Source organism: Simochromis diagramma, unplaced genomic scaffold (genome assembly GCF_900408965.1).
Source record: "Simochromis diagramma unplaced genomic scaffold, fSimDia1.1 OVJJ01000617.1, whole genome shotgun sequence".
Classification (NCBI taxonomy): domain Eukaryota; kingdom Metazoa; phylum Chordata; class Actinopteri; order Cichliformes; family Cichlidae; genus Simochromis; species Simochromis diagramma.
In genome coordinates, this window is record NW_024386953.1 from 1,555,660 (window position 1) to 1,577,254 (window position 21,595).

The window sequence follows — 21,595 nt, forward strand, 5'->3', positions numbered from 1 at the left end:
TATTTGAACCTGTAGATGTCTTCATTGTAGTGGGAAGCTTAGAAGCAAAGAAATAACAGTCCACGCGTGAGTTTGGACGAGCTCAGGGGGCTTTTTTTACTTAATCATGTGCATCACTGCACTGAGCAGGACTCAAGGAAGACTTTGTAAAAGACATTTTTACAACAGTGAACTAAACCGAGGCAGCCGATAAAAACAAATCAGATCCTAAACTTACAACAAAAACTTCACAGTTGTTCGGTGCCACAGACACTGATCTCGCCGTTCCCTCGGAGCTCCTCGCCGATCGTACGATCAGGTTATTTACTCTTCACAAATCTGTGCAGGTCCAGCAACATGGTAACCTGCTGAGTCTCCTTTGCTCACGTTTCTCATTATATAACTGTTTGCTTTACAACTTTTAATGTAAGGTGTCATGATGTTCAAACTTTAACTAAAACTGAAGAGTATGAACCAAAAATCAGTCTTTACATGAAAGGAAACCCCTTCCTCTTCCCTCTGGATCCTGGTCCCGGTCAGGTGACTACCTTCTTTGGCTTCGGATGGTCCTCCTCCGGGTCTCCCTCTGAGCAGGTCTTCAGCGAGCGCAAGACGTGTTCCAGCGTCCACTGCTCCTCGTGTAAGGCGTGCTCCTCCAGAGTGAACGGACCCTGCTTTGTTCTGATCAGCTCCTTCACATGAGCGCAAGAGGACAGAGCTGCAGCACACAGACAGCGTTACTCAGCAACACGCCGTCGATGGAAAGGTGAAACAGGTGGAAGGCAGTCTCACCTTTTCCCAGGTCATCCACCAAACTTCTGACATAGAACCCACCACCACACTCAATATCTGCAACACGAAGGAAAGTGAAACATTCAGCCAAAGAGGACACAACACCTAAAAGCCTGTTTGAGAGCAGTCGCTGTGTGATGCAACGTGTCGAACCCAGAGTGAAGAGAGGAGGCTTGAACTCCTGCAGGGTCAGGCTGTACACCGTGACGGGCCTGGCCGGTTTGGCATCGACCTTGTGACCTTTCTTCAGCAGGACAGACAGACGTTGGCCATCCTTTTTTAATGCCGAGTATCTAAAACGATTATAAGAAAAGAGTTAGTTAAAAAATACACACATTTAGCACTAAGAAGCACTAAGAACTGTTTTTATATGAACTCCATGTATAATGACACAAAGGCACTGCTCCCTGCCTCAGTGGGAATCAGCACTGCAGTAGAGGCAGTGAGCAAACAGTGACCTCCAGAGGCTTCATAGGTCACTGCGCTACACTAATAAGACAAAAAACCCTCAAATGTTTAAAGAACTGGACCATTGAGAGGCCTTTCATTCATTCTCCCAGGGGACACGAACGGCATTAAAGGACACACGATCGGTTTACTGCAGCTGGACATTTAGATCTCAGAGCATCTTCACACAGAACTGGGTCCACACATCACTTCTTAGCCTTTACAACAATTAGTCATTACAGCTCTCTGATCATATCATTAACCTGTAACATGCCATCAAACTGGCTGCACATTCAAAGAAAACTGGTTTCAGTTCAGCCACTTGTTGAAGCCTCTGGCGTCTACTGCAGCGCGTTGTGCGCTCTGCTGTGCAGGCGACTGGCTGCAGACTCCCATCTCTGCAGGGCCTGTGCACCTCCAGCACACTGGGGCGTGCAGCTGGGATCACAGCTGACCCTTCTCACCCTGGACTCAGTCTGTTTCACCTGCTCCCCTCAGGCAGGAGGCTCCGGTCCATCCGCACCAGAACCTCTCGCCATAAGAACAGTTTCTCCTCTGCTGTTTGACACATGAACAGTAACATAAGACTGGTCCCACCCCAAACACATGGCCCCATACTTCTCTGCATCTGTTCCACTTTTGCACACATGTATATATTAATCTGCTTGGCACTTTTCATTTTTATGTTTATTTAAGTGTTTGCCTTCATTTCCTAATGTTGTAAAGCTGCTCAACATTTGGCAATAAAACCTTTTCTGATTCTGATCTTTGCTTGTGTAGACTCAAAATGATGACACGGCTAATGTCCCTCAGAAAATGGAAACAGCTTCTCCATCATGGATAGGTAGGCCTATTTTAACAATCACACTCATTTTGTGGTTCCCTGATTTGAATTTTCCTGCTGCAGCAGCCAACCTGGCACATTCCTGGAAGCGTCTGTGATAAAGCTGGTGAACCGTCCAAAGCTGTCATCGCGCCTCTGAGTTCAATTCATGCACCTTCATGTAAGGTAAGCATCGAACCACTGCACCACGGAGCTACTAAATGACTGCAACCCCCAAAAAGGAAACTCACATGAACCCCATGTTTATACATCTACCATCAAATCCAACACCATCCCAAACAAGCGCAGTAACAGAGGACGTGAAGTCCTGAGCTGCTGCTCGGAAAAGTTTAGGTTTCGTTTTCTATAAAAGAAGATTTCATCTTAAAAAATAAACGTTTCGTTTGATCTAATTAAAGCTTCAGATGTTTGGATGTTGACTCACAGCGGAGGCACTTGCATGATGTCACCAGTGAAAGCTTTCAGCTTTTCCTCGACGTCCAGCCTGGTTATGTGTTCTAGAAAATGTATGAAAACATGACTCACTGAGAGACAGACGGTAAAGGAGAAACCGAAGTTTGCAGATTATCCTGCTGTGTCGATGGATCTGAAAGATCGAATGAACGGATTTACACCATTTACCAAAACCTTTCTCCAGAGTCACGCTGCCGGTGGCATCAAGAGTGTCTGTTGCTTTTCCAAACTCTCCAACGGCAACGTATTTCTGAAAAACACACAACATGTGTCACGTTTGTGTCACACCAAGTTCATCCACAGTTAACAAGTTACAGGAATCATTCATGCATTTGTCATCGCAGACATCTAAAGTTCACGAGGCGTTCGAGTCTGTTGAGAAACTGTATTGTATACACAATGTCCTTATCAATAGATTTGCATGTATACTTGTACCTAAAAAAAGTGCTTCTCTACACACACACACACACAGAGGTTTGTGTTGTGGTTTCTAACAGCTCGTTAGCACCTGTTAGATCTGCTACCATGAAAGCAGGAACAAACCAATCAGCACGTATCGACACGATGCTAGAAGTTCATGGGGGAAAGGACTGTGACACAAACTAAAGGACGCGTCGTTTTATTTGGAACATGTCAGTGTGCATCTGTTAAACCAACATGTTTGGCTTCATCCAGGTGACGACATACGGTAGTCAGAGCCTGGCTGTGCTCGTCAGCATGCACAATAAAGAACAATCAGACACGCACAGCAGTGCAGCTCTAACCTGCATTCATGCACGGTGCCTCGCACTTTTCACCAGACGTCATGGTTTAATGCACATTTTAGTTTAGTTCAAACAGCAGTGAAGCAAACTGACCTTTGACCCAGTCAACATTGTGCTGAGCATTTTGGTGCCGTTCCCAACACCAACAACTGAAACAAAGAGAGTCCAATGATTAAGGTCCTGCTAGCGCCCCCCACAGGTTGAAATGTTCACTGAACTCACTTTTAATTCATTCATCAAAGTTCACCAAACTCAGAATATACTGAAACATTTATATTTAGTGTTCATCTTTGTGCTTTGTTAAGTTGATAACAACCTTTATTCCCTTCTTCATGACATCATCACCTGGGACTTTGCAAGCAGCAGTGAAGCGGCTGCTTTTCCCTCAGACTGACCCAACATCACCTGACTGAACAGCTTTTCTTCTGTGGAGGTGTGCTCTCGTCTCCCTGTGCTGCGGGGCGCAAATCAGACAACATGGCATCGTGCTGCAGGATGTTGTAGCAGCCATGCTGGTTAAAAGCCGTCTTCCTTGGGCAAGACACTTCACCTGTTGCCTACTGGTGGTGGTCAGAGGGCCCGGTGGTGCCAGTGTCCAGCAGCCTCGCCTTTGTCAGTGCGCCCCAGGGTGGCTGTGGCTGCAATGTAGCTGCCATCACCAGTGTGTGACTCTGTGTGTGGATGGGTGGATGACAGGTTGTGTAAAGCGCTTTGGGGTCCATAGGGACTAGAAAAGCACTATACAAATACAGGCCATTTAATTCAACCACAGTGAATTAATTTTTCCTAAAATTATGGATGTGGCCACTTTGCCAGACGTACCAGCACAATCAGCAGGGTTGTCTGGTAGGTTCATCTCTGCTAACTGGAGCCAATGAACCGGCCTCCTGCACTTTTAGCTGCATAGGTGCTTTATAAAACACTTTAATAAAGACAAGAACTACAGTTGGGCTCATAGGTTATAAGGAAAATCAAGTCCTATAACATCATTGTTCAACGATAGTGGTTTAACTTGCATTTGAACGAGGCCATCATTGATTTAAAAGCACAAAAACAAAATACAGCTATCAGAGAGCAAATTACCAATGTAGTCCATTCTTAAAAAGATGGAAGCACGGGCCACCCAGAAACACCTAAAGGCCCAAAAAACACTGAAGAAAATTTAAATGAATTCTTCATTTGAAGAAATAAAAATCCTGACAAAACATCGACTCAAGTCCCAAAAACAGTTGAGGAGCTCAGCCTGTCATTGTTAAAACCTACGCCATGGTGCAAACCACTGGTTACACTCAAGACCAAGAAGGCCGGACTGCATCTGCCAGGAAACATTTAAAAGACACAGTTCTGGAGAAAAAAACCCACTTTTGTCAGGTGAAACTGAGATAAATTTGTATAAAAACGATGGGAAGACAAAAAGTATGCAGAAGGAACTGAAGCATTATCTGTCAAACATGCTGGAAGCAGCATTATGGGCTTGTATGGCTGCCAGTGGAACTGTGCCACTTAAAGATGGTGTGACTGCTGATAAAGCAGCTCAGAGTTAGACAAACTGGGACAGCCTGTTCTACACTGTAGAAATGCAGGAAAAACACCTGATAGATCTAACGAGGTGCCCATAGACACTGAAGCTGTTTCCACTGGCACCTTGATGGAAGTGAGAGAAGGAAAGACAGGGGTGTGGAGGTGCTGCCTGAACATCATCTGTGATATCAGTACACCTCTCCAAGGTTGTGTTAAAAAGTCCACCGGCCTCGCTCCTACACATCTGTGTCATCTGGACCATTCCACTCTTCATAGAGGATGACGGGCCAGCACCAGGGGTACACTGCTTATGAGGAACATAGCTATATATCAAAACAATAAGATCAGATTTCATGACTTTACTATATTTTATCCATAGAAAAACAGCAAGCATGTTGTCATAGAAAATGCAGGAGTCACGATGTCGCGGACTTTCTCAGGACACGCGTGAGAAGAAAAATGTGCAAAAGAAAAGAAAATGCACCTGTTACAGAAAAAACATCTTCTAGACAAACGACAGTGTATATCTCAGGAATTTGAGATTGTTATCAACATAAATCTATTTGATGTTAATAGTGAACTCTGTATAAAACGCCCCCAGACATGCATGACTGAATCAGACTGGAGCAGCCCTGGAGGTCGGGCCCTGTCGGTGCTTTACCGATAATAACAGTAAACAAGGAGGGTGGGACTGACCCCCTCTCCCCCCTCCTCCCAGGGCAGGAACGACAACAGTCGCACGTGGCCCAGCACCGGGACGTGAGCGCTAGCCTAGCCGCTTACCCAGCACCCCGCTGGCAGCGCTGTCCAGCGTCCCTCCGTGTCCCATCTTCAGGCTCTGGTTCTTCCTCTTCCGCGGGTTTGGATTTTTGACTCCCGCCTCTGAAAGACAAAGCGACACAAACGGTTTACGGTCAGCTTTCCACAAACACCGGGCTGGACGTCCTGCTGCTGTTTGGTCCCGTTACCCTTGAGCAAAGCTTCCTTGAGTACATTTAACACGTCCGCGGAGGTCGGCCCTTGTTTTTTATATATCGCAAACAATCCGTTTAAAGCCTGTAGTTGCGACAAAGAACTAGTTATCGCAGGGACGGTGTTACTGACGCTCCCGGACATGCTCGTTTCTCTTTTCTTTGGCTAATGTCCATCTTCTTCTTTTACCCTCAGTGGCAACTATGCGACCCGTTGTTGTCTTTACTGCCCCCCGCTGGTTGAGCAAACACTCCGTCTTCCTTCTGCATGAATAACATTATTAAACAACACGACGCTTAACAACCTTCTGTTGTTGACGATCTGTTTAAACAGTATTATAGGCAGTCTTCGCTCATCCTCACACAGATCAGGCCTGATAAAAACCAACAAACAGTTAGATAAATAAAGATTTTTTCGAAACTACGTTGACCAAAATGCTTTGCGTCAAACACTTCCTAGTTACTCTGTGCCCTGGTTTCCTTCTTCTGTCAGCTGGTCGAGCTACGACAACAATAACTGTCAGGACGACAGTTTTGGTGGAGGTCTGTGTTTTTATCTTAACCTGTAATTATTATTTTGATCGCTAGTCACGAAATCCGGTTTAAACGCCTCCTTACTTTGATCATCGGTTTAAGATTTGATTGTCCCGCGCGAGCCTCTGACTCGCGTGGAGATAGCTCCTCGCGTCACTCTCATTCAAAACTGGCTGCTCAGCGTGGCTCTGCCTGTTACAAGCTACCATGTAAAATACACGTCAGTCCGCTTTAAATGCACACAGCTGTGCAGGCTGGTCGCTGCAGTGGTTACAGTTGAGTCAGTGTCGTGTGATCATCAATTATTTCTTAAATTCAGCAAAAGCTCGGCGTTTTCGTTATTGATTAATGCGTTTATCTTCGATGCAAAGAAAATCAACAGCACATGTATGGATAGCAGCAGTAGCAACTTTTGTCTCTCCTTCTTTTCACCAGTTGGTCTGAGGACGGAAAGCTCTGCTCGTCAGATGATCAGGAGTCTGCAGAGCCTGGATGGAGGATTTCAGGCGGATATACCTCCGTCTGTGTAAGGAGGGAGGCGTGGAGCCTCAGGAGGGTGTTGTAGCTCAGCTCCAGGAGAGCAGGTCTGCTCAGGGCTCCAGACTGGACCTGAGTGGACAGAGCCTGTCTGCAGATACCTGCTCAGTGCTGGCTAAGGCCTTCCATAAGGATATTGTCTTTACTGAGGTGTCACTCAGTGACTGCATGCTCAGCGAGGAGGGTGCGTGAGGACAGTCTTTATGTAATGTGGAGAATTATACAGTATGTGCAAGTGTATGGTGCTCGGTGATGTCAATGATGCAGTGATGTGGCCCTGCCCGAGTCACTCTGCTGCGGCACGTCTATTTAACGTACTTTAGTCAGTCTGATGACTGATAAAACTATCAGAACGAGTGTGTTAGGCTACATATCACACAGATGCTGTCAACAAAAAGTCCTTTGGTTCTGATCCTGAACACATCTTCACATTTACAGAGTTTTCTCTGCTTGAATTAGAAGGATAAATGCAAGCAGTGTTTTTAAATGCAACAAACAAACAGAGAAATAGAGCACATTCATATAGATCTTTTTTCTCATTAGCATAATAAACCACATTTGCTGCTCTGGTAAATATTGTGACTCAGGATGTGTTAGTCACTGTGCTGTGTGTGACTCTCAGGTGCCAGAGTGCTCCTCAGTGGACTGTTTGACAACACGACTGTCAAAGTCCTGGATCTGAAGGTACCAGCTCCCAAATTAGACTCTCCACACACGGTGACACTAGTTTTATCTTATTGCACAATATCTGTGTATCCTTAGGTTGTGTTTTTATTGTTCACAGGGGAATAACCTGAGATCATCAGGAGCTGAGGTGCTGGGACAGTTGTTGGCACAAAACAAGACACTGCGCAGGTAAGACTCATGCTTTTCCTGTCTGTGTGCCATTTCATTCCTTTCCCTTATGGCTGTTAATAGTTGTGTAGTACCGGTTTACAACTACAGATCGTAAGCTGTCTTTTAACAGCAGGAGACCTGTGAAAGCCCGCAGGCTGAGTGTAGAGACACACAGACACTTTAGTGATCACACAGAATATTTAGTAGTTGAGTTAACCACACAAAAACCGCTGTAGTCACTTCTGTTTTTGGTGAGAAACACTCTGACACTTTGTATTTCACCACAAATGAGTTTCAATCAAACAACCAAGATGTGAACAAAAATATTGCATTTGTGGGAATTAAAGCGATTTTCAAACACATGACATGAAAGTAAGAGCAGACAGCCTGTAGTGTGGGACATCATATCCTGGAATTTGGAGGTCATCATACTGAAAACAAAACAAACCCATCAGAGAGACAGCAGAAACGTGACCCAGTCGTATCACGCATTTCTGGTCATTGCAGGAACCTGTCAGCACATAGTGTGAGCACTGAAGAGTGTCCCTAATTAACTGGCAGTGTTTGGTTTTTGCAGGCTGGTGCTGGAGTGGAATGCGTTGGGCGTGTGGGATGAAGCTTTCTCGCTCTTCTGCAGCGGTTTAGTTTCCAACTGCGCGCTGACGCAGCTGGACCTGCGCAACAATCAAATCAACCACCATGGAGCGTCGGAGCTCGCTCTGGCACTCAAACGCAACAGCACACTGGAAGTTCTAGGTGACTCTAACTGGTTAACGTCATGTACCGTGTTGTTTGGTAGAGAACAGCTTTTAAGAGCAGCCTCCGTCGTATGGCAGCATCATAAGTTTAGGTTGTAGAGGCTGCTGTTGTCATCAGCAGATGGTCCATGCTAACTCCTCTTACCTCTCTCAGATCTGAGGTGGAACAATATTGGTCTGCTGGGAGGCAGGTCCATGCTGGAGGCACTTCAGAACAACAAGAGCATAGTGCAGCTGGAGATGGCTGGGAACAACATTCCCAGTGACACGCTGAAAGCTCTCGGTAAGTCCTACCTGAGGTCGTAACGCTAGCAGTATGGCTTCGTTAGCGTTACTATAACATGGTCACGCTGAGAGCCATCTTTACCTTTCAGAGCAGGCCACAGGGCACAACTCAGACAGGCGGTCCACCCTGAGGGAGAGTCGCAGCCGCACACAGGTCCTCAGCAAGGAGATTCAAACACTGAAGGAGGAGAAGGGCCGGCAGGTAACCTCGCATTCCCGAACTGCAGACACCACAGGTCAGCCATTCACCTCCAAGAAACATTTCTCCCAGAGAAGCGATCAGAAGTCTACAACCTGTCTGAATACGGGACTTCTGATCCTCCCAGCACTTGCACCACCAGTAGGAAATCCCAGTGCATGCACTCTTGTAGCTATAGCCCACTGTGATTACAGATCCACAGATCCACAGACCACCGGATGGATTCTGTAAAGGTTTATTTTCTGTGTAGTGATGCACCTTTATTTACTTTTCCAAAGAGACAAATGCAAACAGATCAATGTCAAAAAGCAATTTGCTCTCGAGAGGTGAGTGCAGCTGTTTCTCATCACATAGTGGACACACAGCCTAGTTCCAGCTCAGTGTCCATACCAAAGTGAATCCCATAAATAGCCAAGACACACATATTGGTACAAATCAGGTTAACGTTTGGACTAAGCTGATAACGGTGGAGCGAGGGTTGAGGGAGTCTGATATCTTCACGGTTGTCTACACAAATTTGTAATGTGTAGTCAGATATTTCTGTGAGTCATAATGAACCACAGTAATGTCCAGATAACCTACTCAGATTAAATACAGTTTTTTATTTCTAACTTTTGTTTCAGTTCCTGAGCCTGATGGAGACCATAGACAGGCAGAGGGACGAGATGGGGCGCTCCAGTAGGTGAGCGGTGACTCTGTGGCCATTGGCCAATAGCCTGGAAGATGGTGTGTGGAGACACCTGCATCCTCTTATGATTCTGTGACTTTCTCTCTGTCGTCAGGTCAACCTCCAGTCAGATCGGCCAACTTCAGGAAGCTCTGAACGAGAGAAAGTCCGCTGTCAACTCTCTCACCGCAAAGTAATCGTTTCCTCCTCCGTCAGTCCTCGTGAGAAGACAGCTGCTCGTATATGTGGCTGCTGCAGTCATACAAGAAGAAAGCATGAGGATCACTTTATATCAGGAGACTTGGCACTCAAAAAAATGCTGAAATCCACGGAGAGTTCTAAGCCCCTCCCCCAGTTAGCCAGTCGTGTCGTGCTGCCGCGTGTGAACAATAGGTTGTAATGCTGTCAAACTGTACGTGTGCCCAGCAGGTGTGGAGTAACGTGTCACAGGAAAGCTCTTTACATAAACTTTGTTACAGAGTCACAGAATGTTGTTTGTTTTTGATGTGTGGGTTTGAGTCCCACTGAGCACTGAAGTGATCGTTGTCCAAATAACTGCCTGGATTTCGTTTACAATCTAGCAGAAACGCAGGGTTCTGACTTACTTCAAGGTCACAGCTTTCAAATGCTGTGGATACATCTGGAAAAACACAGCACATGCAAAAATGCCCCCAGACATCTTGCAACTGAAGAATTTTTGCATGAAGCCACGGCCAAAAAAGTCAGCAAGCTGAGGAGAGCGGTGGACAGTTATGCAAAAGGCAGAGGAGTTATTTCTGCCAGCAGAGAACAAGAGAAACAAGAGGGAGTCCAGCCCTCCTCTCCTTCTAACCAACACCTTTATTATGAGCCACTCTGCAAATGCAGAAGCTCTGATGCGTTAGGACACTGGGATGATCGATTATGGTTTCCAGTATCCAAACATGATAGAAGTTCTTTGTTTGTCCTATTTTCATGACAGCGATGTCATTCTGAGGAAATTTGCAGGAATGTCTCGAGACTTGGCACAGACGTCAGTTTGGACAAAGGATTAGCTGATTCGAGTTTGGTAGTCAGAGATTAAAGATCGGTGTAACCGGGGCCTCAAACATGCGTTTAACAGCATCATCTGTTGTTGTGCAGGCTGCAGATGACAGAAGCTGCCCTCGCACTCTCTGAGCAGAAAAACCAAAACATGGGAGAGCTGCTGTCTCGACTGAAAGCTGAGAAAGAAGGACAGAGGGAACAACACAGCAAAGAGAGGAAGAAAGAGCACGAGGTACAGAGTGATGGCAGCTTTACCTTTAAATGGTAGGACACTCATAAACAAGCTGAAACACATGACCGGCATGTACATGCTACGTGGCCAATGAGGTCCCAGAGTCAGCAGACAAATCCAGCAATACTAAAACATAATAACATCATGCAGAGCAGATGGTGTTATAGTGCTGCTGAAAGCCCAACAATGCAGTCAGCTTTCTTTTTTCGCAGTAATGTTCAGTGACCATAGAGACAAAAAGGAGGTTTGACACTGGTTTGTAAGGAATAATGGATCCAGTCCTGCTTTAAAAGTGGCTGCATGACCACATCACATAGAGACAATGGAGCCGAGAGCCTGAGGTGGAGAGAGTCAGCTGCTTCAGCTGGTGAGATTAAACAGTGATGATGTTTGCTGCTCACAAAACAGCAAGACAGTGGCTCCTCTTCCTAAGGTGGCTGAGGAGGACTGGCACAGATGGACATATCACTCCTTCTGTCATCCAGAGTACTGTGTGTGGCTGCATCGATAGGCTGAAGCGACAGCAGGTCTGTCCCACCTATAGAGTCTTCACACTCCTGCTGTGGGCAGGTGTTAGTGGAGCATCCACACCTGAAGCAGCAGCAGTTATACAGCAGTAGAAGTTTCAGTCCACAAACCAGCAGCTGCTGAACTGATGAGAACCCAAACTCTGACTTCACCCGCAAACCAAACTCACTCTACAAACGAGTTGATTTAAATTGCACATAATTCACATATCCCAGAACATTTATGTGCATGCACACTACTGCAGACATTTGATTTGATTTGATTGATTGAATCTTTATTCTGAACATGTTGAAAAAGTGCAACAAAATAGAATTAAAAGAGACAAATGAACAAAGCAAAACAAAAGGAAAACCAGCAACCACAACTCCAAATAACTTTCATGTTCAAAAAGGAGCAGGAAGAAGCTTATTTAATCCCACCCCTTTTCCACTATCTAGTATCAATAGACTACAGAAATACCTCCTTGCAATTACATTATATGTCATATATATATATATATATATATTAGGGGTGCAACGATACACAAAATTCACGGTTCGGTTCGATACTTTGGTGTCACGGTTCGATATTTTTTCGATACAAAAAATGTTCATGCATTTTTAATTTGTCATTTATTAAAATTAGAAATATATATTTTAACTCAAAAGTACAGTTTTTAAATTTAACCCTAACCCTTGTGCGTGTTTTTTATTTTGACAGCGAATGCGCACCTGCGGACCACTTATGTGCAGCCCTGGTTATATAGCTCATCATATTGCAGCCACAGAAATTCTTTTGTCCATGAAACCATAAAGCTGCACTTTCTTTTTGCCTTATAGTCTGATTTGTCATAACTTTTCCGTTTTGTGGTAAGCTTTTCTTTGGCTGTCACTTCTTCACCCTGACCTGTCTTATTTGGCTCAGCAGAACTGAAATGCTTTTACACACGCACTCACATAAGCTCAGCGATTCTCTGCGCGATCAACCTCTCACATGTTTAAGCTGCGGGAGATTTCACTTGTCATGTTTGCATAGTAAGCTAACGATTAATAAGACGATGTCAGAGGAATTGGTGCACAAATTATCATCACTCACAGATCAGTGCTGTCGCTTATGGAAGCCCGTTTCCGCCACTAAAAAAAAAAAAAAAGGATCCATAACTCAAAATTTCGAGTTATTTTCTCGAAATTTCGAGTTATTATCTCGAAATTTCGAGTTATTAACTCAAAATTTTGAGAAAAGCAACTCGAAATTTCGAGTTAGCGCTGCCAATCAGTAATCTACGTGAATGACGTCATTTCCATGTTACCCGGAAGCTGAAGCCCTCAGCTACAAATGCTACAGCTAAGCTACCGGTATTACATCCAGTCGTGAATGCACAGATTGCTGAGTGTTTTCAGCCTGGCTTCACAAATGATGAAATCCCTGTGTTATTAGCTGAATCACATGGTGTTACTATCAGCAAACATACTTTAATTTGTTGGGATCCGTTTTTGAGTGCGCGGTCCTGCGCCATATGCTTCCGGGTAACAAGAAAGCGACCTCATTCACGTATATTTTTGATTGGCAGAGCTAACTCGAAATTTTGAGAAAAGTAACTCGAAATTTCGAGTTATGGATACTAGCTTTTTTTTTTTTTTTTTAGTGGCGGAAACGGGCTTCCATAGTCGCTCTCTATACACAGTTCGCACGATTGCAAAGTGAAAGCAAAAAAACAAGCGCAAATTCAAACGCGACTTCAATATGTCACATATTGACAGTGGCTCACCGATGCCAATGACATAATTACCCAGCTACATTTCTGAAAGAATGCAAAAGCATTGACATATATTTTTCCTTCCTACAATAGCCCGACGGGCAGGGAAGAGATAGATTTTGGTAGCCCGACTGAAAAAATCGCTAGCTCCGGGACGTCGGGCTAGCGATATTGCAAGCCCTGTATCTGATTGAGGAATCACTCATCTTTGGAAAAGAGAGTTTATTACAGAGAAATGGCTCTTTCCAAAATAAAAGCTATACTATCCGCTTCTTCTGGGCTATATTCTCAGCAGCATAAGGAGAATCATGTGCTAACAGCTGTCCTAATGACTCGGCTAAAGTTAGTAGCATGCTTGCTTTTTTTTTGTCTGCTTCCACTTGTCTTTGCACTAGGATGATGTCGGCGTAAATGTGCAGTCATATTCGTTGTGTTCCCACTAGTGCTTTCAGGTTAATCTCGTTGAAATGACCTTAACGCCACAACACGGCAAATCTCCGTTAACGAGCTACCGCCGATCGCTCCGTGCATGGGGCTAGACGGCCAACACGTTAACGAGCTAACTGCGCTAACACACTAGTTCACACCCATGTAATTGAGCATTGCATGGCACATCCAACATACTGTTTTACTTTAGTCCATGACTCGCTTACCTTCAGGGTCATACGTCACATAAAAACCAAAATAATTCCAAACGCCAGATCTGAATGAGGTTCAATTTGCCTGTTGCAAGGAGAGCTTAACTTCTGTCTTGCTAGCTTGCCCTGCGCTCTTCCTTCTGACTATGCTGTCTGTGTTGAGCGCTCAGTGGATCTGCGCTCGACAGTGCAGCCTAGGCGGAGTAGTCGAACGCAGATTCACTGAGCGCTCCACACAGACAGCGTCAGAAGGAAAATTGATAAAATAAATTACAAATGTTGTATTGTTCGATACATATGCGTACCGAACCGAAAGCACTGTATCGAACGGTTCAATATCGATACGAATATCGTTGCACCCCTAATAAATATATATATATATATATATATATATATATATATATATATATATATATATATATATGCAGGAATGTCTCTGACATGTGTGTGTGACGTGTGTGTGTGTGTTGCTGTCACCTCTTCTCTGTCCGTTCTGTAGGACGCTGTACTGAGACAGGGAAAACTCCTCAGAGACATCCAGAACCTGACAGACACCAACGGTCAGCTGAAGAATAACGTACGAGGCCTGTCTTTTCACATCATTTGCACTTTGGTATTTGCACTGTGAGCACTCTGGGATGTTGGTGTGTGTGTTAGGTGGAGGAGATGGAGCGCAGGTGTAAGTCTCAGCAGCAGCTGATCTTTGAGCTGAAGCAGGAGCTGACCACCAGCACAGCTGAGCTCAAGCTGCGACTAGCACAGGCTGAAGGTAACGTTATCAGCTATGAACATATAAAGTCCTTTTGTAACGTGAACGGCAGCAGAGATTTCCTGTGTGTCTGACAGACCGTTTGGAATCAGAGAAGCGACGGTCCAAGCAAGCCCTGGATGACATGGACGGTCTCCGGCAGAAAGAGGTGTGCTGTTGGGTGGCACACAGCGCCACGTAGAGGAATCAAAATAAGAGCAAAATGTTTTAATAGATGGGGTCATTTTAACAACATCAGTTACTGAAAGTTTATGTTCCTGTGAAGGTGGAGCATATAAACCGACATCTGGAAGAAAGTGAGCGGGCCCTGCAGGATCGCATTTTCAAACTGGAGGGACAGCGGATACAACTGGAGGAGGTCAGAGCTCACACCACTCTAACTGCAACGCAACATACAAGTATTTATGTTTACCACAATCAAAGTGATGCGTGTTACATCACTCAAATCTGTGACAGAGGAACTTGGCATACCACATAAGATACACTCTTGTATCATCTGGCTTCATGGACAGATAGAGCTGGGTGTCATCTGCATAGCAGTGTAAATGTATGCTATGTCTTCTAATGATGCTGCCTAAGGGAAGCATGTATAGTGTAAACAGAATTGGTCCTAGCACTGAACCCTGTGGAACTCCATAATTAACCTCAGTGTGTGAAGAGGACTCTCCATTTACATGCACAAACTGGAGTCTATTAGATAGATATGATACAAACCACTGCAGTGCAGTACCTGTAATACCTACAGCATGTTCTAATCGCTCTAATAGGATATTATGGTCGACAGTATCGAACGGATCCAAAACTGGAGTGTCTCTGATTTTGATCTGTCATATTGTGAATGGAAGATATATACATTACCTGAAGGCTGTCAGTTGATGATATCAGAATAGTGACACATCCAGGGATGTACGAGCTTTAACACAGAGCCTGAATTTAAGTTTGTTTCTTTACTATATTTAAGGTTCAGTGAGTCTCTGTTTATTTAAGGATTTAAGGGTCAACTTTCCCTAACTGTATATTCCAGACAGTTATTCAAATCCACAAGCAAACATCTCTTTGGCACCAGGGAATTTCCCAGTTATCAGGCCAAACTGAAGGTGACTGTAGAGAGCATGGGACACCTTGGTACTGCAGAGGACAATGATAAAACCACAGCTGCTGCACACAGTTTAATAAAACAGTTTCCCTGTAATCTGGGAGCATTTCTACAGAGTGAATGACAGTGAAGTGGAACTCTTAATCCTACACCCAGAGTGGGAGTTAACGAATCACCCCGAATGTGTTTCTCATGATAATCTGTCGTCTCATCTGTTCCAGGAACTGAGTAAAGCTAAAGCAGCGTTTGTGGCAGAAAGGGCCCAGGCAGAGGAGGAGCTGGGAAGAGTGCGAGCTCAAGTGCGTTTGGAAGAGGTGAGTTCAAACTTTGAAAACTTAGGTTGTGAGTCAGTAAGTGACCAAAGTCCTGGTGGTGAGTGGAGAACGAGCATCTCCACTCTGGTGGCCGTACTTTTCTTTCTCCACCCACCACTTGACTAGCAGGACGAGTCATTTACTTAGAGCTCTGAGGAAAAGCAGAGCGTGGCTGAACCCCACCGACCCAACTGTCATCATGCTGTCAGTGCGACACTGTGTGTGTGTGTGTGTGTGTGTGTGTGTTCGCTGTCTGTGAATCTCTAAATCTTGTACATGGATTGATGACGGTCGATTTCCCAGAGACTCCTTAAAATGACCTCAGTCCTTAAATTAATGAAAATGTTCTAAGCTGAGTAAAAAAGTCTTTTTACTTTGACCTGCAGTGACCCTGCAGTCACAGCATCAGGCAGAGACGAATGAATCATTGCTCCACGTGATCATTCCTCATGAATGGGTTAAATGCAAACTGCACCATATTTTATTTAATATATGAATATCTTGACGTACGGTGAGCACAAGCTCGCTGAAGTGGTAAAGACAAAGAAACTGGGGGACAGCAAACTGACTCCACAGGCTCCTCTGTAGAATAAACGCTCTCTCCTTTAGTTACACAGATTTGTTGATTTATCACACAACTGATCACAAAATCAATATGGGTAACATATTGGGATTGCATCATATTGTAAGTTTCCCTAATGTTAAAAAGCACTGTCACCTGTAATAGCTGGACTCTAATACCTGAGAAAGACCCTCCACAGCATTTCCTTCTGTGTTGATTCCTCTGAGCAGCAGGAGCACGTGTCGTCCTTGGAGGAGAAGCTGCGCTCTGTGCGTTCATCCCTGCAGGAGGTCCAGCTGCACTGTTCCCAGCAGAAACAGACCATCTCTGAGCTGCAGGCCAAGAACAGCCAGCAGAGCATCGAGATGGACGGACTACGACGCAGGATAGAGGAGCTGCAGCAGGTCAGGATGCACCACCTGCCTGTTGTACAAACACCACTCCCACTGTAGCTCCTGTATCTACAGCAGAGTTTGGGCCTAGAACAGGTTTCAGCTGCTACACCTCTAACTCCCACCAGCAGAGGTGGCTAAAGTACACACAGTGTTTCCATACTTGTGCTAAACGTTACTCAGTAACAGTGAAACAGTACAGGCTCTGAAATGTACTCAGAGTAAGGACATTACTGCCAGATGCTTTTGTGGAGAGCTAACTGAAGCTCATGCTCTGTTATCATTACAATCAAATAATATTAGCACATGAAATGAGTACTAGAGGTGGGTTTTTATTATCGATTTATCGATTAAAATCAATTCTGGCTTGGATAACGTGATATTGATTCATTAAAATCCTGAATCGATTTTTAAATATAAATTTATTTTTGCCCGAAACGCCAGAATCTCAGCTTAAACCTCACAACATTTCAACATCCACCAAACAGCTAAAACGGTGAATGAGAGCAGGTACAGGCTTCTGCACAAAGACGTAAACACACAGCGTGGACCCGCCGACGCATCAGGATCAGTGCGATGTGACTTTCTCACCGACGGCACAGACACGGTCGGGGCCGAAAGCCGACAGCTCGCTGATTCTGATGTTTTGGCGGGTCGAGCCGAGTGTTCACGCCCTTTTTGCGCTGATTCTGAAGCTGTTAGTTTGATCTCTCTCCAAACAATATTGACCGAACCAGCAGCAAAAGAAGATCCAAACTACGCTTCACATAAACACCAACAACTCTGACTTTTGCTGTTTTGCTTCCACCAGGATAAAATCACACTTCATGCACAGCTCTCTCTCTCTCTGTCTGTAGTTTCCCGTCTAAAAATCTGTTTTCTGCATTATTCGCTTGCTTATTACGTACAAGTTGTTTACAGCGCTGTCGGCCGCAGTTTTTTTTCCCTTTTACTTACTTCCAACAAGAAAGCCTCATTTCTGCTCTTCCATAGGCTTCTGAACTTATTAAAAATTATGCAAAATTGCAATACGCTCAGCTGTGTCTGTAATAAAACTGCTGTAACTTTGCTCTGCTTCACTTCAGCAGCATCAGGTAATGTTCATATGTTGATTCATGGTTTTCTTTTGTTTTTGATCTACTGCAGAATATTTTACGGTCATCTGCTATAAAAAACCAGAACAGGAAAATCTCCTTCATGCTTTTCTGTGTTTTATCCTCAGTTACTTTGACACAAAGGCCTCTGCTGTGATGCTCACACCTTTGATAAAGTCTCACAAGTGTCAGCTTTCTTTTTATAGATATAAAAACATGGAAATGTACTGATGCATGACCTGGATTATAATATTTCTGACTGTCTGAGGCAAAATTTCCCCGATTCCAATAGAATAGAATTGAATCGAATCGTGGATCGAATCGATTCTAGAAATCAGTGATGATACCCAGCCCTAACGAGTCCAGTCGGGGTCAAAGACTGGCAGTACTGGCTCCATGTTGCTGTTGTGAGCTGCAGCAGGTCTTCTTTCTCTGCAGGCTGTGATCAGCTGACCTGTGCCGCTGCTGCTCTGAGGTTTACTGCTCTTTGATTTGATGTAACACAAGCTATCTTGACTGATTTCCTCTGCCTTCATGCACACTCCTCTGCTGCAGTGCTAGCTTGATGCTGAAGCACTGCAACCACCATATTTGGACATCTACACCAAAATTGCCATTCTGGACCATTGCACCTACTTTAATACCCGAGCATAGCTCCATGAGCATACATCAATGTTATGATTTTGTCTCCTTCATTTCTTTGTAGGCAGTAAACCTCGGTGATGCTAGATATACAGCTAGCTTGTGTCAACAGGAAACCAGAAGACAGCAGCCCTGAAAGCACAGCTACCATAGTGTTGGCTGCATACAGCCAAGCATCTGTGCAGGCTGTTGACTGATGTAGCAGACCGAACCAAAGGCCATATATAGGGGTGTTGAACTCCAGGCCTCGAGGGCCGGTGTCCTGCAGGTTTTAGGTCAACACGCCTGAATTTAATGATGAGTTCATTACCAGGCCTCTGGAGAACTTCAAGACATGTCGAGGTCATTTAGCCATTTAAATTAGCTGTGTTGGATAGAGGACACATCTAAAACCTGCAGGACACCGGCCCTCGAGGCCTGGAGTTTGAGACCCCTGCTCCACACAGAAGGCGGTGGAATCGAACTCTGTGAGGCAGCAGCGCTAACCACTGCACCACCGTGCTTATGAATGAATGAAAGTAACCTATCAGCAAAGCGCTACTTTCATTCATTCATGAGTCCGTTTCAGAGGCATGTGGTCTGTAAACACTGTGACGTGGACCTCCAGTGACACTGTGAGGAAGCCTGCAGGAACTTTTGTCCTGTAACAGTAAACAGTCTGCCTTCTTTCATCTGAACAACATTGTCTAAATTAGGGAAGCTCCTGACTCGCAGTGGAGCTGAAAATAATGAAAAGATTTCTGACTTAATCCTTGTCCTGAATCCAGAATGCAGCACCAAGAGCTGTGGAAGAGAAGTTGTTTCTACACATAGAAAGATTTTTTTCATTGGCTTTGAATTTTTCTAAAATTTAAATAAAATCTAAAAAGAGAAATAACTGAAACTGAATTGAATTAAAGATGTTGGAGCAGGGACAAATCTGTACACTGACTCGAACAGTTACTGTCAGAGCCTGAAACGCTGAAGTAAATTGGCCTAATCTGAAATGATAAATGAGGGGTGCTGTGCTCTTACAGGAGCTGTGCTGCAAAGACCAGGAGAAGGTGGCTGAGGTGAGCCGGGTGAGGGTGGAGCTGCAGGAGCAGATTGGACATCTCCAGGCAGAGAGGACGGCACAGGGAGCACTTAAAGAAAAGATCAGCGCTCTGGAAAGAGAGCTTAAAGGTTCGCCGTCCGCTTTTGTTCCGGTTACTTTTAAACTTTACATAAACTTTGCGTCTTTGTGCCAGGACTGTCTGGAAGCAACAGTGTGACTTGATTCTGTGCTGCTCTCTTTCATGCTGTTCTCTCTCCGGTTTGCCGTCTTGTAGTGCTGAGTAGTAACCACAGGGAGGCTCTTCTGGACAAAGAGAGCGAGATGTCTTCCATGTTGGAGAAGCTGCGGCTGAAGGAGGCAGAGATCCATAGGATTAGGGAGGATGAGGCCAACAGAGCCAGCTATTTGCAGAGTGCCGTCCTCTCGTACATTCACGGTTCTCCTCTGGGACACCACAGCAGCCTCCAGAAATGAGCCAGCAGGGCCTCTCTCAGGGCTCCCGCACTGGGCAGGACCAGGCATAGCTCCACAGAGCTGAAGAATATTCTGACGTGGACGATCAGTGCTCAGCAATATGAGCATCTAATAAATAATAACCATACCTAACATAATGTTAAAAAATGACAAATCTCATCAGGACGTGCTCAGTTCAGTGGTGTGCTACTTTCTTTTTTTATTGCTACTTTTAATAAATACACAGCGCACTTTTAAGTGCCAACACTTTCCACACGTTCCAGTGAGTGTAGTAGAAAGCAACAAGGTTTTCACATGATGAAAAATAAGAATCGGCTGTGCATTTGTAAAAGGAACTATGGCTTCACTGAATGATGGAGCGAATGGATTTACAGTGGCTGAGGGGAAGAAGAGAGAGCCGTCTGAATAAATACCGATTTCAAAAACTCCTAACAGCCCAGAGGCTGCAAGGCAGCCATCAAACATCTGCAGATGTTTCACAGTCACACAGCTGTTCACACACATCCAGCACATGGTGACTATGACCTTCCACATGTGAAGGTCAGCGCTGCTGAAGGAGTCCTGTGATCAGAACCTGGTCTTGTGTCATAAATTTCCATTTTTATGTCCTTCGCTCACACAGTACACGTGATAAACTGTACTTAGCTTTCACTGCAAGCCAGCGTCATTTCTGCCACATTTATCCAGTTTGAGTAAACGTAGATGTTTACAGTCAAAATGATATTTGGTTCAGATATGCCTTAATATTGTATACTACAGAGTAGACACTGATGCAAAGCAGGACACCTGCTGTTTTTACATTTTATAATGAAAGTCCAAATAAAGCTGTTCTGTTTCAGGTCTGCTATCAGTGACAAACCAGCGTTGCGTTGTTTTGTGTTAATGCATTGTGAGTCTGTGCTTGATCTGGATTATTCTAACAGATAAGGTTACAGTAGTGATAGTGATGGTGTGGCGTGTTGTTGGGGTGGGGATGCATGAGGTCACTAGTATTGAAACTGCAGCCAAAGATCATTAACTGCCAAGATGGTTCAGGCACAAGCTTGTGGAGCTTTAACGTAAAACTGCTGCGCTGCTGAAATTCATATCCAGGGGATCGGGTCCTTTAAGATTTCTTTTTAATGCGTTGAAACTTTCATCAATTGAAAGTTTCCACTTTCAACAAGTAAACTTGTTCAAGACAAATTTCTTTTGGATCGAGTATATCGAATATATTAATTCTAAACGTTTCTGGTCTGCGTTTCTAAATATTTCTGAAGGCAGCGAACACACAACAACTTGTGCGTTTCACGAGGCTTAGCTCGGGACTGTCCGACGGGGTTAAACTAAATATCGTTGTGCTCAGTCACGTGGATCGCCCTGTACTAGCTGTCTTTATAACTTAACGTTGTTGATGTAACGTAAGTAGCATCGCTGGTAGCATGTAGCGATGGCGGAAGTGATCGGAGCGAGCCATCTCTTCGTCTACT

The 21,595-nt window shown here is 44.7% G+C and overlaps 2 protein-coding genes across 2 annotated transcripts; one reads left to right on the forward strand and one right to left on the reverse strand.

Annotated features, from left to right (window-relative positions):
• Positions 1–71: 71 nt before the first annotated feature.
• On the reverse strand, positions 72–6,049 carry trub1 (TruB pseudouridine (psi) synthase family member 1). The gene is made up of 8 exons (XM_040038614.1): positions 5,769–6,049; positions 5,584–5,682; positions 3,373–3,428; positions 2,684–2,765; positions 2,487–2,559; positions 925–1,064; positions 772–828; positions 72–697 (listed from the first exon to the last, which is right to left on the reverse strand). Exons 1-8 carry the CDS (start codon positions 5,914–5,916, stop codon positions 516–518), a joined length of 837 nt encoding a protein of 278 aa, XP_039894548.1. The 5' UTR covers positions 5,917–6,049; the 3' UTR covers positions 72–515.
• Positions 6,050–6,136: 87 nt separating this feature from the next.
• On the forward strand, positions 6,137–20,984 carry lrrc45 (leucine rich repeat containing 45). The gene is made up of 18 exons (XM_040038610.1): positions 6,137–6,314; positions 6,741–7,026; positions 7,465–7,526; positions 7,627–7,697; positions 8,257–8,435; positions 8,592–8,720; positions 8,812–8,924; positions 9,545–9,603; positions 9,704–9,781; positions 10,711–10,846; positions 14,247–14,324; positions 14,405–14,516; positions 14,594–14,664; positions 14,782–14,874; positions 15,834–15,926; positions 16,719–16,892; positions 19,633–19,780; positions 19,927–20,984. Exons 2-18 carry the CDS (start codon positions 6,798–6,800, stop codon positions 20,124–20,126), a joined length of 2,025 nt encoding a protein of 674 aa, XP_039894544.1. The 5' UTR covers positions 6,137–6,314; positions 6,741–6,797; the 3' UTR covers positions 20,127–20,984.
• The last annotated feature ends 611 nt before the right edge of the window (positions 20,985–21,595 follow it).

Excerpts from the sequence above, each read along its gene's own strand:
- lrrc45 (XM_040038610.1), top strand. The coding sequence starts at position 6,798 with ATGGAGGATTTCAGGCGGATATACCTCCGTCTGTGTAAGGAGGGAGGC. Across the intron at positions 7,527-7,626 it reads TCAAAGTCCTGGATCTGAAG|GGGAATAACCTGAGATCATC; the intron begins GTACCAGCTCCC and ends TATTGTTCACAG. Across the intron at positions 7,698-8,256 it reads CAAAACAAGACACTGCGCAG|GCTGGTGCTGGAGTGGAATG; the intron begins GTAAGACTCATG and ends TGGTTTTTGCAG.
- trub1 (XM_040038614.1), bottom strand. The coding sequence starts at position 5,916 with ATGTCCGGGAGCGTCAGTAACACCGTCCCTGCGATAACTAGTTCTTTG. Across the intron at positions 3,429-5,583 it reads CGCTGCCAGCGGGGTGCTGG|TTGTTGGTGTTGGGAACGGC; the intron begins GTAAGCGGCTAG and ends TCTTTGTTTCAG. Across the intron at positions 829-924 it reads GCCTCCTCTCTTCACTCTGG|ATATTGAGTGTGGTGGTGGG; the intron begins GTTCGACACGTT and ends TTCGTGTTGCAG.